The sequence below is a fragment of the Gopherus evgoodei genome, chromosome 2, assembly GCF_007399415.2.
Source record: "Gopherus evgoodei ecotype Sinaloan lineage chromosome 2, rGopEvg1_v1.p, whole genome shotgun sequence".
Taxonomy (NCBI): domain Eukaryota; kingdom Metazoa; phylum Chordata; order Testudines; family Testudinidae; genus Gopherus; species Gopherus evgoodei.
The window spans coordinates 286249709-286264665 of NC_044323.1; the positions used below are offsets into that span (position 1 = coordinate 286249709).

The following is a 14957-nucleotide window of genomic DNA, read 5'->3' on the forward strand; positions in this document are numbered from 1 at the left end:
TTGTACTGCATAGTTCTGATTGGTTGCCATGGAACCAGCTTGAATACGAGTAATTTTACCCGTTGTCCCGTATTCAGCATAGAGAAATATGGTCCCCCTAACTGGGAAGGAATAGCATAGAGCCAGCTACAGTAGCTCGTGGAGCAGCCCAAGATTTCCTCATTCCAGATAAAATGGGATTTAAACATGATTTCTGATATGGTGCTGAATTCGATTTGCCCTTGTGGACTTGTAATTAAGAAATGTTCATCTCCATCTCTTGTCAGGACACATACTTTCTCTGATGAAGACAACCCAGAGAGATGTGCTGAAGTCTAATTCTTTAATTAGACTAGTAAGAAGGTGCCAATTTGTAACAGGGAGGGTAATTAACCCTTGGAACAACTTACATGGGTTGTGGTGGATTCTCCATCACTGGCAACTTTTAAATCAAGATGGGATCTTTGTTTTTCTAAAAGATCTGCTCTAGTTCAAACAGAAATTAATTCAGAGAAGTTTATGGCCTGTGTTATACAGGAGGTCAGGATAGATGATCACAGTGTTCCTTGCTGGCCTTAGAAGCCTATGAAAATAGGTGTGAAAAGCATGATGCATCCAAGAATATTTAAATAAAAATGGTGTTAACAGTTGTGTTCTGCAGCACATTAACAACCAAACTCAGTCTCCCCTGTACACACACTGATTCTTCCAAGTCTATTTCTGAGTCTCTCTCTATTTTTTTTTGTTGCTACATCTCCTTCCAAAACAAAGCATGCACAGTATATTACCCTCTCTTTGACAACATAGTGGGCTGAGGCAGAGACAACCACCTCTAAAGGAACTTTTCCTTTCTCTAATCTCTGTGAGTTCCTATGGTTTGCCCTGGGTTATGGGACTTAAACTGAAGAAAAATAGAAGGTTATCAACTTCCTCCCCTATTTCTGATTTTTGCTCAGTTGCATGGAACATTCACAGGAGTCAGACAATGTCACAATAAGAGCGTCCTCCAAGCTTTCCTGCCCTGACTTTTCCCCTCAGAGGAAATCAACGTACTCTTGTGGAATCACTCTCAGCATCAATGGCTAAGGGCCCTGGGATCCATATGCACAACTGCTGATGACTTCCATGAGGTTGGAGTGTGTCTATCTGAGGGAAAAAACTAGCTCCCACAATCATTTAGGGCTAGATTGTACCCTTACTGACTGCCCTGAGCCGAGGATGGTGTGTAGTGACACTGCCCCTGGAACAGAGCAAAGAATGAATTGTGACTTAAAGAATGAATGCTTCCCCCTTCCTCTGGGGAGGGAGTAAGTTACTTCACCCTTTTGTCAGGTATACATGCTTGCACAACTGCTCTTGCTGTTGGGGGGAGGGTAGAGCGGGCAGAGCTTGGACTCCCCAAGGGTCAGGGCTGGCTCCAGGCACCAGCGCAGCAAGCAGGTGCCTGGGGCGGCCAACAGAAAGGGGCGACACGTCCGGCTCTTCAGTGGCAATTCGGCAGCAGGTCCCTCAGTCCCTCTCAGAGGGAAGGACCTGCTGCCGAATTGTCACTGAAGAATGAATTGGTGGCAGTAGAGTGCCGCCAACCGCGGCTTTTATTTTTTCTCTTTTGGTGTTCTGTCCCATTTAGTGGCACCAAGACCACTTAGAGAGAGAGTTAAATGAGTCTGCTCTACAGCCTCAGCTAAGAGCAGGCTGGCTTTTAGCTCATGTGGTAGAGGCTCATGCTTTAAACTCCAGAGGGCGCAGGTTCATTCCTGCCTGTCAATGACCAGGGTCTGTCAGCATTACACATGTAAAGGCTGGAGCAGAGATGATACTCTTCTCTGGGCTGCATAAGGACTGACAATCTAGCCTAGATATTAAGTGGACCACAAATGCCATAAAGGGCTTCACATCCATTTACTAATTAATCTTCACAGCATCCCTGTGAGGCAGGCACAAAAAATTAGCTCTATTTAGTGGATAGATAAGCTGAAGGTAAGGGAGGTTAAATGACCTCCCCTCTCCCACACAGGGATTCATCAGCAGAGCTTGGATTAAAATTCAAGAGTCCCCAACCCCTGGGTCGCTGCACAGCTCATTAGATCACTGTTACACAAACCTTATAGGTCCTTGGATGCACCTGGGTTATGGAACATCAAAGCCAGGTGATTACTAGCCATAGGTTAGTGAATAAGGCTTGCAATTCAATCCTCCCTCTACAGAACTGTGTTCACACTATTTTCCTGAGAGTGAAGTGGGCTAGTCACTAGTGTTTCTGGAGTCTGTTACCGGGCTGTGCCGGTGGATGAGACAATACACATTTTCTTTCTTTGTTTTATCATTGTCATCCTTTTGTGTTCTTCTCGCAGTCGTTTCTCATGGTTCTGTCATTCTGAAGAATAGCCCATCGTCACTTAAACTGTCACAGATTAAAATAGGAACAGGGCTATTTATAGTCCAATGGAAACAACGGGCCAAATTCTCAGCCATTTTAAACAGCTGCAGCTTAAAGTCAACAGGCCTGTCTCCATTTGCCCCAGCAGAAAATATACATCTAAAGCATTTCTTTCCGCATCCCAGAAACGTTTAACTATTGAGAGCACAGTGAGCCTCTCTAAAATAACAGGCTTTGGGATTTTTAACCTCCCAAATCGTACAGAATAAGAGAGCTGCCTCTCACACTTCATGAGAGGTAAGCATCATCCAGCTAAGTAGGATTTAGAATCATCGGGGGAAAGAATGATTGGTTTACTCTGTGCATTCTAAGAAGAAACCTGTCTAGAAATATAGCCCATATTTAACTTCACCCCATGACTCAAATGCTCTTGGTGGGATACTGGATTACAGGGCTCCATCCTCCTACCCTAGTCTCAGTAAAGTTCTGGTGGATGACTAACAGTAATGATGTGGCCTTTTAGCTTGGGGACAGTGCAGAATTACTGGAGAATCACCATCAAAGTTGTGATGTAGGCCAATGTAGAAACAGCCAATGTAGAAACAAGAATGTAGCCAATGTAGAAACAAAAATGTGGCATGGTAGTGCTTCTAGAAGATACATAAAGCCAATTCAGTGAAACTTAGGGGTGAGCATAGTCAAGACATGCACACTAACTACTGGGTTCCCCATAGTCCACCCTGGACACATCCAACCCATCTCTTGTCTGCTGTTAGTTTATTGGACTTTGTTCCTTAGACTTTTTCCATCATACAGAATAACCCAGCACCTCATATGGTATTTTTAAATAGACAACATGGAAAACATACTACTGACCTTTTGACCTCTAGGACCTTCAGGGCCAGCGGGGCCCCTCTCACCCTAAAGAGAGAACAAGGAGACTATTTGGAGACTGCTCTTCTCACTACATGCCAGCAAATAGGGGCCCATCAGAGACAGTAGAAAGAGCCCCACAATGGAAGAGTCCATTTCAGTGGGCAATGGACAGGAAGCTACATGGCCTCAAGGTTGGAGCAACGACACACAAAAAGAAAAAAGTCAGAGATGAAATTATTGCAGCAGTGCTAACACTTTAAAGGCCCCATTCACTGCTGACTTAAACAGGCTCAACTCCACTAAAGGCAAAGAAATTGTTTCTGCATGGCTCGCATTTACCCTACCAGCCTATTCCTGTTATGTCTTAGAAAACCTGTACTTACAAAGGGCGGTAAAAATTGCTGCTTCATTTTCCAGGTTGATCTCCAGAAGCCACAATCAGGATCAAGATCCAGTGAACTGAGTGCTGACAAAACCCCTAAGACATAGTCCTTTTTCCCAACAAGCTTACAATCGAGGAGTTTGTGACCCTGACAGGCACTACAGGTCCTCTTCTAGATCCTACTCCCAAAACCAAAGGGGCTGGCCAGGGAGAAGAAACAAAGGCTACCAAAAGAGAACACCGGGTCACTCACACACTCACCTTTTCTCCAGCAGGACAGGAACAGTTGAGGGTGTTTGGAGGGCCCACTTGTTCGCTGCCGACAGTGGGTCTTATTTCAGCAGGTGGTGCTTCAGTAATGACCGTCACCTGGCACTAAAAGCAAACAGCTCGTGTCATTATCAGGTCTTCCCTTTTAGAAACCTCGTTTGCCCCTGATCCACTTTATGGAAGCCAAATTGGTATTTTCTGACACATGTTGCAAACTATGTCGAATTCCAGAGACTTGAGGATCAGAAGAATCAAGTGTTTGCTTGGATTTGGGGTTTTTAAAACTACTAGTGAAAGGTACCAGTCTGGACCCTGCAAACCTGTTTATCCTAACAATAGCTACAGCAGCGACACAGGCACTGCACACTTCTTCCACACTGTGCTGGTGTTTTCTGCAATGCAGATCTCTGTCCATTGGCGAGTGGACTGAGACTACTAACTAGCAATGTTGTTGTCTTAGCTCTTCCCATACAGCAGCAATAGCAAACACACTGACTACTTTTACATGGAATTTTTATTCTTCAATCAGCAGTTGACCCCTTCAGATTTTTCTCTTTCCCCTGATAGTTTGACAGGTGAAAGAGACATGGAAAAGTTTAATTCCTTACACTTTTCTCTTTTTCAGTAAACTCATCACTGTCGTGTTACCAATTCTATTGGTTTGATTCACTACCTTTATAACATCAGACTTACACAGCTGCAACCCCTTTTTTGGATAATCAATCTAAACTAAGAGTGTCTGTGTATATATATAAAAACAAAACAACATCTTACTGGTCCAGAGGGAATATCACAGCAGGTTTCTAGCTCGGCATGTCGGGAATCACAGTAAATTACCATCCGCTGAAGATCAAACTAGAAAACAAAGACAGATAATAGGGCCGTGTTTCAGTGACTGTGAATTATTAATGCCAACTTGTGCCCATTGTTTCGATACAAAGAGTGCAGACAATACAGACAAAGGCCGGATCATGACGGTTCTGGGGGTTCCATAGCTGACACGCATCCTTCTCTGCCAATACCGCAGCATTCTGTGAAGGGCACTATGCTAATAGGATTCTGATTCTCTGGGTTCATTAAAGATCCTGTGGTGCTTTTCACAAGAATAAGGATGTATATTAACCTCTGCGTCCTGGCCAAATTCCTATCTGGAAAGTTACATTCTGCCTTCCTAAATTCCCCCTGCAATTTCAATTGGATAGGATGGTGTTCATTGTGTTCAACTCACACAGTCATTTCCCCCTGTGGGTAAAATGCTACTAAATCATTTTGCATGCACACAACATTCACTTTGCCCAGGCCCCTTATAACTTTAATGGAGTTACCCCTGATTTACATGCATGTAAGAAGAGAATCAGGCCCAGTGTTAGTATCTTGATCTTCTCACTAAGACCAAGCATGGTACAAATTTAATGCCAGATGTATTCTCTGCACGGTGAGGACCATATTCTGATGTTGCAGGAGAGGACTCAGTGATTTAATGAGTCTTTCCTGCCTCTAACTACTAAACCTCATGTAGGGCCAGGTTGGGACAGCAAAGAGATGTTCATATGTTGTTTGGTATTACATACATTTGGTGATTATGTTTGCGGGTGATCGGTACCAATGATTGAGGACATGGGTTAACAACGGCAAGCTCAGACTGGCCGGAAGGATGAAATGGAGCCCCCTTTTTCTATCCCTGTACTGCACACTTCAGTATTCTCAGGTTAGAAGATGGAAACCCTGGTATCTGATGAGATGTCAGCCATTCTGAGACAATTAATCAAACGCAAAGATTCAGAAAATGTCAATGAATAAAGAGAGGGTACAGTGAGAGTGTGACACCAGAAAACCCCATCACCCTTGCACAGATGGACATCGTTCCCCTGATAATGAATCCACAGACTCAGTACTTACGTCTATGGGAACACTGTCATACAGGCGTTTGCCAATCACGGTCTTCCCTTGAATGTCAATATTTTCTCTGTCTTCAATAGGCAACGTCTGCACTAGTTTGCAGTCAACGTAGAGGGAGACGCTCTTGGACTGAATGCTGAGGGCGATCTTATGCCAGTTGCGGTCAAACAAATCGCTTACTCGGGCATTTCGAAAGACCACTCGTACTGCATCCTTGGTCAGCCCAATGGAACTGTACTCCACAGCTTTGTTCTCTCCATCCAGGCGGATAGAGACCTGAGAATCAAGAGGAAGAACGCTGCCGATACAAACACAACTTCATTCTCCGTACACTCATCCTTTCACATAAACTGTATCCCAAGTGCTTTACAGAGTCAAAGTTATTAATAGCAGGGGGGATGGGAAAGAGATATAAGCAGGGTGTGGGGGACATGCCTGAAGATGGAGTAGGAAATGAGATTGAGAAAAGACAAGGCATGTTAAAGAGGTTAGATGATGTCCTAAATTATCTACCATTATGACTGAAATGACCAAGCCGTGACAAAGAAGGAAGGGGCTCTGAGTGACTGGACTCAAATTCAATCAAGTTTTCAAATGAGAGAGAAAGAGCCCAGTTTAATCTGTAATAGGTAAACTCCTAACACCTCTAGTATTGTGGAATTCACACTCCACCCGCTAACTCTCTTTCTCTTTCCAAGGCCATTGCTATGAGCATATTGTTTCTCATAATTCCTCCATCGGACTGCTCAAGTACCGTACATAGTGAGCCATGGATGTAGAAGCAAGCAGACAAAGGGTAACATTTTCTAAAGCACCAAAGTCTCATCTTCAAAAGCGATTAAGGCATTTAGGAGCCTAAGTCGTGTTCACTTTCACTGAGACTTAAGGCTTCTAAGTGTCAAAGTCATTTTGAAAATGGGACTTAGGCACTTTTGAAATTTTTACCCATGGCTTTTTGCTTTCCCAACTTCAGGGGGTCAATTTTTCAGCTATGAACAACAGGAAATGACTGATTCTCTGGGTCTAGTATATAGGATTTGGAATGAAGGGAGTCTGGTTTCACAGTAAGTTACATTTCCTTTTATCAAAAATCAGCTAGTAATTTATCAAGATAGTGCTATTAACCTTTCTTCACTGGCTGACTTTAGACTCTAGCTAGCCAGCTAGCTAGGTTCTTATACTACACCCATCCCCTGTGCTGCCCGAGTGTCTCGAATATCTCTCCACATCCTTTGGAAGTTCAAATCCAAAGGAATAATAATATGAAGCGCTGCTAAATCAATCAGCACTGGCAGCCCACTCAGGAATCACAAGTAAAAACAAACTAAAATGTACACATTAGGCAAAACAACCCACTCCCCAAACAAAAAAGACAACATGGTGTGGTATTAAAAAACCTATATGGCAACAGATGATAGATTGCACCTCATGATGAATTGGGGCTATGTACGTATAACATATGAATTCCGTTTTTTTACCGTGAAGTTGCATTATGAACAACTGCAGTATCATGCGTGTCTACATGTATGTGGATCCACCAAAGTCTTGTAGCTGGTACACACCAGACAGGGACAAAGGGAAAGACTTAGGTTAATGACAGTACTTTAACTATACAAAGGTTATGCTAAAAAGCAGTTCAAAAAGCCTTGGAAAACCATTCTAGCTTATGCCTCTGAATGAAGGGGGAGGCAGGGGAAGAGGTAGGAACAGTGGAAATTTACCAGGAATAGAATAAAAGAGAAAAGGTCACCAGGAGGGGTTTAAATAAAGAAACACACAGAAATAGGGGTAACCAGAGAGGAAGCATCAGGCAGGAGACAGCAAGGTCACAGAAGCTGGGTAAGGGACTCCATGGGGGATTGACCACCCATCATGTAACAGTATACATAAGGCAGGGCACAACAATGGGTGGCCCCAAAGAACTCCCAAGTGAAGGGTGAAAGATCGAAAAGTGACCTATGTTGTGTTTATTGTTTTATGTGATCCACACTCTTCTGTTCTCTGTATGATTAGGTATAAAAGAACAAAAGCATTCGACTCCGTGCAAAGTGTCAGAGTGTATGTGAACTGCTTCCCAACCGCGGTGTGCCTCTGAAAGAGTTAAACTGTAACTGGAAGTGTCATGCCTCTGAGGTGGAGCTGTGGGGCAGAGTGTATTTAAGTAACTGGGTATCTTGGGAGTTTTGGGGAGCCTAGAGAAGATAAGCTGAAGAGCCCCATTTCCAAGAAGGGGTAACAGACTACTTGGTGCCCAGAAAATGTGCCACAAAGTCCAAGCAAGGAACCAAAGCTGGAGCCTGCTGAGGCTCCAAATGCTTGAAATCCCTGGGGATCCGGAGCAACAGAGCCTTGGATTCCCTCTCACAGCCATCTTAATGAGTGGCTAGGAGGGGGTGCTCGCTAGGTTCTGTGACTGTACAGCTATAGCACTTTCTACCTTAAGTTCTGCAAGTGCTTTACAAACATTAATAAATTCACCTTCACAAACCCCATGTGGGGTAGGGAAGCATTATCATGCCCATTTAACAGGGGAGGAAACTGAGGCAAAGGGATGTTATGTAACCTGCCCAAAGTCACCCAGGAAGTCTGTGGCAGGGTCAGGAAGAGAAGCCACTTCTCCTGAAGCCCCGTCCTGTGCTTTAACCATGAGGTCATCCTCCCCTATTCTGGGGCAATCAGTAATTTTTCTATAAAGCGCCGACTGAATAAACTTATTGAAAGACTCAAAGTGCTTATGAAAATTAGGAGAGTTTCTTTTCTCTGCTCATTTCCTCCTAACTCTAGACACTGCCTGAGCAAACCTCCTTCCCAATGTAAACCATGGGCCGTGTCCAATTTTAAAGGCAAAAGTTCTTTGGCAGAATAAACGGAAAGAGTGGCAGTCGAAAGGAATGTTCATCAGTCCATTCGGAATGGGGAGTGAAGGGTTAAAGCGGCATAGCCAGCCTGTGCGAAACACGGCTGCTCCCAAAGGCTGGAAAGGGCCCCATACCTGCGGTATGCCGTACTTGTCGATAATCTGCCAAATATACCAGTCTTCTCTCCTGGAAGCCTTCCGAAATTTGAAGGTGGCTACAAAGGCATATTCATCAGGCAGGCCCTGTGGGAATACACTCCTGGGGAAGAGGAAGTGAGAGAGAAATGTAACCGACAACAACGAAGAGCAAAAGACTCCAACGGAAGCCCCTGCGTGTCCTGGCAAGATTTCCCAAAGCCATGATGTAGATGTCTAAAAAATCTGCTGCATCTGGCAGCCAGTAAAAACACAAACGTGTGTCTGCTCTCCTCCAGCAGTGCATGCCAGCTTTAGCCTAGAGGGGCTCTTCCTCATTCATGTGGTGAGGAGATGATTCATTCCCAGCCCTCATCCTAAATACCAAAACCTGGGATTTTGCAGACTGTTCTACATTATGCTGAACAGGTTGGGTTTTCCCTGATGAGGTACCCCCACCTGGGTGCCTAGCTACCCAGCGGATAAGTGAAGCATCCTGTCTGGATACTCTGCTGCGGTGGGGGGCTTTTCACATCTGAAAAGCAGGCAGGCAGATCTGACACATCCTGTGAACGTACTCAACTGGAGCAGCATGAAAGGATTATATTGGATCGGATTCCAGACAAAGCAGGCACTGCTTTTAGTGCCAGCCCTGAAGGAGATGTTACTGTTCCGTTAGCTTGTGGAATCAGATGTGCTTTCTCAAAACACACTCTGCAAACAGATTTAGCAGAAATTTACATCCCTACTATGCACTGAGTACAAGTGTAACTGGTTAACCGATAAGCATCAGCCTTATCGGTTTCGGACAAGTAATGATTAAACTCCGCTGCTACCCTGCGTCTGGGGTCCTGACTGCCAGCCCGCACCAAGAACTCCGCTGCCAGCCCGTACTCGGAACTCCGCTGTGTGCCCAGGGTCCCGGCTGCTGCTTCCTGCCCAGGGACTTTGCTGCAACCCATGCCCAGCATCTTAGCTGCAGCAGAGTCCCAAGCACAGGGCTAGCAGCCAGGACCCCAGGCACAGGGCCGGCCACCTGGACCGCTGATGCAAGCCAACAGTGGAGCCCCGCATAAAATGTAAGGGTGCTGCAGCAACCCTCCCCCCTCACAGTGCTAGTTCCCTACCTATGTGAACGCCTTAACGGTTAACCATTTAACCAATAGAATTTTAACAGGTTACACAGTTAGTATTTTAAAACCCTATTTACATCCCTAGTGCATAGCTTGCCCCGTAGGATCGGTGCCCATCTCTGAGAAGACGAAGAATCAACCTGTTTGAGTCAATCTTGTTGCCAAGTGTTGCAGGCACCAGTGAGAACCCCAAAGCCTTAGCAGCAATAAATAAAGGGCGAAGCACTGAGGAAGCTACTCGCATTGGTAACATTCCTGACGTTGCCCAGAGGAGCAAGGGAAGAGTGGAAGCTGGACATTCAAAACTAGAGGCCGCTGCTGAAAATTCAGGCTGCAGGTGTTTTAAAATATCCAATTTTTTTTTTAATAAAAGCCACCTCAAATAAGGATTGGGTTGAGTTTACAGCAACGATTCAAACTCATTCATGCTTTATGCAAACCAATGTCCCGGTCGTTAGCTTTCACTTTGAATTACCTGATTTGAAGCTAAGCCCTTCAAGATATCTGAGCAGATATTACTGTGGTTTAGATCATTACTGTTGCTTCTGCTATAACACACACATAAATGGAACACCCCCAATGAACCACAAATTCTTTTCCAAAAGCCAGATTGAAGAAGTCTCCTGGTAGTCACTACGTAGCATCCACAACTCCTACCTCCTTGTATGCTGTGAGAGATCTCCAACAACAGCAAGACCTTGGACCCCTGGCAGAGTTATTTCTGTCTGGCTCATCTCGTCATTTTCTATATGTCCTGTTAACATGTTTCACCAGCTGCTCAGCTCCATTTCCACACAGCTAACTGGAGGCCTTTACAGTGTAACACCTGTTGCTTGTGTGGCCTGAATGAGCTCCCCAAGAGAGCTGCAAGCGCGCAGCACCTCTGAATAACTGGACAGCATACGAGCATCAGATTCTGGCTCCCTACTGGCACTTTACCCTTCACCTAGGGAGACCTAGGACTTGGCCCGACAGAGCCAACTCCTGTTTGCTAGCTGCTCACCCAACTGCCCTTCCCCCCGCCATGGATTATCCTGGTGCCAGCATCCTGTCTCTCACACAGCAAAACAGAGAGTGCAAGAGCTCCCTCCCCTTCAAGTTGTGGAGCCCACAATAAGTCCATATCACAAAAGAACAGTCTCCTGGGTTGCCACTGTCCTGCCAGAGCCCCAGGGGAGAATAAATCTGGCATTGAAGTGGCAACAAAAAGCCACAGAAGCAGTGCAAAGGAGGTCTGGTGAGGGACAGCCATGTCAATCACATCAGTCCTGCCAATGGGCACGCAGCCGGGCCTCATGTGACTTTGGCACGTAATTTGTGTGAACTGCCTGTTGCATGACTGTCTGCTTTGTACATGGGTTTTGTGTGATTCTCTGAAGAGGGAAACAGGGCCCTTTTAAATTGCTAACAGATTCAACTGTCCTTCCCTCCACCACCACCCCATTCCCTAACGAACCTTTCAGAATAATGAGCTAAAAACCACAAGGTCTCCATTCGTTTCAGGAGAGAAGTCAACCCAGCTGGTGTTTGGCCATGAACCCTCCCATCCTTGCTGGAGTGCTGGCTTTGGGAGTGCCTCCGATATCTAAGCTCCTGAAATGCTGCCAATTACCATCTGTGCTTCCATTCCCTTTCCTCACCTGCCTATCTTCCTGACTCTTCTTCCAAGGGCATCAGTAGCACCCTTTGCTACTCTACTGGTCCATCCCCCTCCTGTCTTGTCCCTGAACCTCTCTGGGTACGTCTACACTGCAAAAAAAGAAAAAAAAAGTCAGTGAGTCTCAGAGCCCTGGTCAACTGACTTGCGGGGCTCAAAATACAGGGCTAAAAATAGCAGTGTAGCTGTTCCTTCTCCAATGGCTGGAGCTTCAGCTTTGAAACCCAGGGAGGGAGGGTTGGTCTCAGAGCCCAAGTTCCAGGCTGAGTGGGAATGTCTACACTGCTATTTTTAGTCCTGTAATACAAGCCCTGCAAGCCCAAGTCAGATGACCTGGACTCTAGGACTTGGCGCCATGGGTTCATTTAATTTGTTTGTTTGTTGGGTTTTTTTCCAGTGTAGACATTCCTCTCTCTCTCCTGCTGTTGTCTCCCCTTCTCTCTGCTCAGCTTCAAAATCCCCCAAGTCCCAGAGCTGCTATCCCCCTTTGTTACTAACCACTTGGGCTTCCTACCCTATATCTCCTCACTCCAAGCCCTGGGCACTTTCTGGTGCCCCAAGCTCCTGTTCTGCCTGCTGTCCTCTCTAACCCCGCTCCCTGGAAACACAGCAGGAATTGAGTTAGCTCAGGCCTGTTATAGGAGACAGCTTTTCACCCCCCAACTCCCTGGCACTCTGACTTTTGAGTCCTAGTGCAGAGAGACCCATTAGCTACTGCTCTGGCTACTCTTCCCACACAGTACATGTAATGAAAGCCAAGCAGACCAACACATTGTCTCAGTTAACTTAGTGCTGGCAAATGATAACATTTGCAGTCCTGGGGAGAAGAAGTCCCTTGTATTTACCCACAGGATGGGCATAGCATTGGCAGGAGCATCTCTCTTACTGGCCCCTACCAAGGCCCTGATTCAGCAAAGCATTTAAGCAAAGCATTTAAGCTTCTTTATAAGTATGGATGCAAGTCCCATTAAAATCAACAGGTCTTAAGGCTTTGTTGAATGGGATGTGCTTAAAGTTTAGCTTGTTTTTGAGTGTTGGGCTCACGTGTTTGGCCCAAGGGCTTCCACTGAAACTTGGAAGTGTCCAGTGGGGAAGTAGGTAAATGAACTTAACCTAAACTCCACATTCCCCAAATGAGAAGTGGAAAAATTCCATTTACGCACGTTTACCCTTGATTACACTACTGGATGTGTCCATTCTTGGACTCTCTACTAGGACTGCCTGTGTGGCTCTGTGGAAACCTCTGTGCTAGGAACTGGACTGAAACCACTGACTCATTACGTAGATGCTGCTGAACAGCGGATCACATGGATTTAAAGTGGGGAAAAGCTATAATAACTTGTTACCAGTCCCCCTCAGCCTCACCTGATTTTTGTAGGCTCTGAAGAACAGGCTGAAAGTTCCTGGCAGACACAGCCTTTGTGCCGAAAGCAAATATAAAGACACTTCTGTTGCTCAGAAGACATGACAAAAGCTGGAGCTGAAATTCTTTGCCCCTGTGTCTTTTGTGGAAATGCAATACCTCATAACTAACAAGCGCTCTGTTGATGAGTTTTCATTTCCTTCCCCACTAAAAACACTGATGACCATCAAGTGACTCAGTTGGGTATTTGGGAATCCAAGTACTGTGAGTGCAGTCCTCAGAAATGTTTTATTTCCCTGCCTTCACCTGACGCTGAAATGAGCTCATGATCCATCCTTCAGAGCGCCTGAAAGCCTGCTTTACAGGTTGCCTGGTATCTGCAAAGAGCTTGCTGTTGATTGCTGAGTTTATAATTCTGAGAAGAACACAACTGGTCACAAAAGAGCTCTCTGCAAAGCTCCAAGTTTGGAGAAATCCCTAGTGTAGCAGGTTAGCTTACAGGTTCATTAACCCAAATTCAAGCTCAGGTGAATCGCAACCTCGACATACAAAAAATGAGAACACACATTTAGGAGGGAGGGATAGCTCAGCGGTTTGAGTATTAGCCTGCTAAACCCAGGGTTGTGAGTTCAACCCTTGAGGGGGACATTTAGAGAACAGGGATAAAAATCTATCTGGGGATTAGCCCTGCTTTGAGCAGGGGGTTGGCCTAGATGACCTCCTGAGGTCCCTTCCAACCCTGATATTCTATGATTCAGAGGACTTCTCATCACCTTTCATTTGCCATAAGAACATCAAATCCTCCACCCACAACCACCACACCACAAAGAGAAACATTAGCCAGTTTTCATTCCTGATACCAAATGTGACAAAGGTGTGCTGTTTGCATAGAATTACTGACATTTTTAAGATATTTTGGAAATTAGTTGACAAAAATTAAAGAGAACACTGAAACATGAAGGAAACACCTGTAAACCCAGACTTGTCGGTCACTGAATATTTGGGTCATTGAGCCAATGAATCAATTCCAGCCCAGCCCAGCAATGGCTAATATTCACTCACATTTGATGGCCATTCAGCCATCTATCTGAACTGAGGCTGGTGGGTATCACTCTACTTCCCTATTATCTACAACATGGTCATCACCACGGCCAGATTGCACCTTCTGGCCACAAAACCTGTGGAATAAGGCTCTTGGGGCGGAAATTTCCATGAGAAACCTGTGAAGATGGGGAGATGGGGCTTGCTCCCCTGCGGAATAGGCTGTGGGGCTCACTCAATAACCCTCTTGATCTCCTGGGAAATCAGCAAGAGGCCAGGGCCATCTGTGAAGGGGCCCTTGACTGACTGGTGGGCTCTGTGGCCTGACATGTCCCCCCACCACACACACAGTTGCCAAAGTTTCAAGTCCCCGGCAGCTAGATCTTCCTATGAACAGTCCACTTAAAAGGAGGAACTCGCTGCGGAGGGTGTTTTGGGAGAAAGACAATAAAACTGCAGCTCCAGGTTGAACTGTCTTTCTTCAAAATCTCTGCAGGGCTGGAAGGAAGAAGTTGTGCTGTCCTGACCTCTCCCTACTTCTCTGCCCCATATGGATCCCAGGGCCCGTTGAGTGCTTTCCGTAGCATCCAGGGAGACAGTGCCACAGAGATAGCATAGGGTACAGGGAAATTTATGCAGGGGTCTGCAGGGCATGATTTCCCCCTTTTTCAGGCTCGTTCTCAGGGAGCAGCTGTCCATTTCACAAAAGCCACTACTACAATTCTAATCAGAGAGGCCAGTGACTGAATCAGCCACGGAGACTGAAATACCCTGTCAGCCTTAGAGGTGGTCCATACAGATTATGTTTGAGGCACCGAGGAAAGTTTGCACTGCTTTTGCCCACCCTGCATCCTAGGACTCAGTTCAGCCAGGCACTTAAGCACCTGCTTAACTTTCAGCAAGTGCTCAAGTACAGAAGTACAAGTGCTTTGCTGAATTGGGGCCCTACTTCTGCAGATGAAGAGGATTTCACTCTCCAGGGCCA

The 14957-nt window shown here is 45.7% G+C and overlaps 1 protein-coding gene across 1 annotated transcript in view; it reads right to left on the minus strand.

Annotated features, from left to right (window-relative positions):
• The window catches only part of COL22A1 (collagen type XXII alpha 1 chain), a 327940-nt gene that overhangs the window by 179139 nt on the left and 133844 nt on the right, over positions 1–14957 (minus strand). The window contains 5 exon segments of the mRNA XM_030553879.1: positions 3236–3280; positions 3879–3992; positions 4662–4742; positions 5787–6062; positions 8779–8902. Of these exon segments, the coding sequence (XP_030409739.1) occupies positions 3236–3280; positions 3879–3992; positions 4662–4742; positions 5787–6062; positions 8779–8902 (640 nt within the window).